General features: G+C 47.4%; 1 protein-coding gene across 1 annotated transcript; it reads left to right on the forward strand.

Annotated features, from left to right (window-relative positions):
* Positions 1 to 1,280: 1,280 nt before the first annotated feature.
* Positions 1,281 to 2,446, forward strand: Pmar_PMAR025077 (hypothetical protein; the record flags this gene model as incomplete). Its single annotated transcript, XM_002781247.1, has 9 exons — positions 1,281 to 1,303; positions 1,327 to 1,442; positions 1,531 to 1,613; positions 1,687 to 1,783; positions 1,826 to 1,917; positions 1,964 to 2,063; positions 2,112 to 2,179; positions 2,233 to 2,313; positions 2,360 to 2,446. 9 exons carry the CDS (start codon positions 1,281 to 1,283, stop codon positions 2,444 to 2,446), a joined length of 747 nt encoding a protein of 248 aa, XP_002781293.1.
* Positions 2,447 to 3,312: the final 866 nt, after the last annotated feature.

Below are 3,312 nucleotides of genomic sequence, written 5' to 3' on the forward strand. Positions count from 1 at the left end.
TAGTATAATACTATGGAATACAACTGGGCTTAGAGCTTCATTGTCAGTCGGCTATAAATGACATAACGCACGTGGACGTAGTACGACGTTGGTTATCATCTATGTGTGTATTCGTCGGAGTTCGTCTAATGAGTTGTTTCCCGCTAGACTAATTCATAGGCATATATAGTTGAGTGAAACTGTCCAGGGCTGATCTGCATCATTTAGAGTGTGAATATCTGAGCGAGGCTAAAGTCATTAGAACATGACTTGTTTAAGAGATTTGTAATGGGAGTAAATCAACACGCGGCTGAAAGTAGTCTGAAACGCTGTTTTCGTCGAAGTAGGAGCTGTCTCTCGGAGTTTTCGTCAGCTCTACAAACTCCTGGTATAATTAGCCCAGCCTCGAACAGATATTCACACTCTAAATAGTCCAGATTAGCACTGAACAATTTTATTTGGCGGAACTGTACTAGAATGTTACAGCAGCACCTGCTGAGCAGGCGATAGTTCCGCAGACTCCGACTCGTTTCGGAAGCTTCCGGATGCAATATGGCTCTCCAGTGGCGATTACGAGCAGTCATCCTCCTCACGCGAAGTCACGTCAGCTCATCCGTTTATTCGGATGCTCCGAGTAACCATAATCGTAATTAACGACTGTGGTTAGTGAACCGACACATGACTCAGTACCGATCATATGATCCTGTTTCTCATAACAGTAGTGTTGGTGTTGCGTTGACTAGTAAGTGATGGCTGATTGAAGGAGTAAACGACAGGGAACTTCATTGTGATAGAGCTCTCAGCTGTGCTACGATAATCACCTTCGAATACAGCCTAAGCCGCGTATTGAGCAGATACGATCTATCAGATTGATTTAATCACACTTGTGGGATGTCCGATTTCGACGTCATCGAGTGTGTACGACTAGAGATGGCGCGTCTAGAGGATGACTCCACGATGATAGGTATTATCGAAGGTCGTGCTTTGTGGTGATCTCTGTTGTGCTAGAGTGTCTGCTGGAGGGAATACTCACGCTGCCTGCTTCTCTGATGGCGCCGATATCATATATGATACGAGAGTACTACGGTCAAGGATGGGTCTGGATTCGTGTGTAGCATTGACACAGTCGCTGTCCACTGTGGGGACGGAAATGGACTTCAGCGAGAGCTAGGCTCCTTCTAAAGTGAAGCCTGGCTGTTATAATTTGTACACTTGTTCGACGAGCTGAATATCAAGTGATTCGCAAAACTAATTTTTTATGGATGAAAATCAATTTCGAGTTTGATAAGTAGACTACACTAATGTCTCTCGCTATTGTCGCGATGTAGAAGCTCCATCGATGATCAGGTATTGTCGGAGTACAATAAGCGGCTACGAAAGTAACTCTCTAGGCTGTTTGAAGTTGATCAAGGCACTCTATGAGCATCCCGCTGCTGCCATTGGAGATGTCGTACAACCACAAGGTAGAATCGGCGACTGTTTTACTATGTACCGTCCTCGCGTGAAGTTGACTATGACTCTGTCATATGGCTCTAATGAGCTCTGAAGTAGGTACGTCCGGTGCCACTCTATTACCGCAGAACAAAGTCCCTTCACTCAAGGAGTGCCTAGTAGACATATTAGAGGATTGTATAGTAGGAGTGTATCATAATGCAAGGGTAATATGCCCTCTGTGGGCGTCGATCCTGGGACCTTCTGATCTATCAGACGCCTGATGTAGCACAGAACATCTACCTGTCTATATGCTGGTGGAGAGACTCCCAAGCTTTTGGAGAGGACACCCCTCTCATTGAGGCAGCGATACGTAGCCGCTTACTCCCACTATCATCATCATACCTATTCCTAGATACGATGAACGCACTCAGAAGATGTGCTCCATCAGCTGCGTTGGTGTCGGACTCCTGCGCTCTTGAGTCGGCGATAGATCTGGTTCTCTCGGTAAGCTGCGGATATTGGGGAGGCTGTCTCATCTGTATGTACTCAGGATGGTTCAGCAGCAGGAGTGCCTCCTGTGGCTGAGCTACGGAAGGCCGATAGTGATATGGACTCTCTGATGACAGCTTTGGAGACTTTCGTGAGGAGCGGTGAGTCCTAAGGGACGGTCATGTCTGACTGCACTGTGCAATACTCAGGGTCAACACCAGAGCAAATTGTTGAGGGCATAAATGCTGAGCAACTCGAGAAGCTATGTAGAGCCCATGTAAGTGCGGAAACTCGACATTGATCTGAATGGTATGAATCTCATCTCCTCAGATGAGCATCACCGAGCTGCTTGTCGCTCTAGATGCGCGGCATAAGGCTTTGATGGACAAGTGCCGAGCATTGAACTTAGAGGTAACCAAGCAGGTGTTGGGGTGATAGAGGTGGCGTTTGGTCTTAGATCAACTTTGTGGACAAGTTCTTGCATATGAAGGTAGAAGATGTGTCGTCTTCATCAAATTCAGAAGGCACTACGGCTGATTCTTGATGAGACGATTACCTCCTGTTTGTGTTGTGTTGGGTTTTAGTGACGGGCTGGAAGTAGAACTCGTGGCAACTCCTTCCTCCCTCGCAACGGTACGGAGTAGTGCTTGCTACGGGTGCTCCCACATTTTCACAACGTATCAGCCCTATGCCGCATTATCCAGAACCGAGACTTTCATCATTTGGTCACCGACGCCGTATAATAGGGATCAGCATCGATGAGGTGATGTTGGAAGAAGAGCGGAAGCTCGATAAATAGGAGCTTCAGAGTCAGCTATTGGTCTCCTTTCTCAAAGGGCAACCCCTCATTGTATTTTCATGTTGGCACAACTTGTCGGCTATACTGTTCAATGGCAATTCAGTTGGAGACGTTGGCCCTGACAGCAGGAACTGCTATTCTCTAATCGACGTACAGGAGAGTCGACTGCAGATCAGTTGAGGCATGAGACTTGACGCTGGTCACACGTCGTATTTTGCAGTAGTGCGCGGTCCTTTGTCATCGTCTCTCGCGTTCCACAAGTCATTCTAGGCAATCCGAGCATGAACAGGGTATAGGTCAACAACGCGCGCGGTGCAGTACGCAACAGAACAACGTGCGCTCGCTCGCCGCCAAATCTCGAACGTACTGATTCCACCCTAGCCAGCACACTCAGTGCTCGTCATTAAAGTAATCCGACGTACCATAACCGCTGTCTCTCACGCTGGGCTCGATGGCACTCTTGAGTCTTAGCAATCCATGGAATACGATGGTGCTATCCACACGACGTACTATTGGTCTTCTGCTTTCTTGGGGGGGCTCAGTTACAAGATAGCAAAGGAGCAAATAGCAAAAAAGTGCCAATTAGCTGGAATGTATATTCCCTGCGGCTT

This window comes from Perkinsus marinus (assembly GCF_000006405.1).
Source record: "Perkinsus marinus ATCC 50983 genomic scaffold scf_1104296943144, whole genome shotgun sequence".
Taxonomy (NCBI): domain Eukaryota; phylum Perkinsozoa; order Perkinsida; family Perkinsidae; genus Perkinsus; species Perkinsus marinus.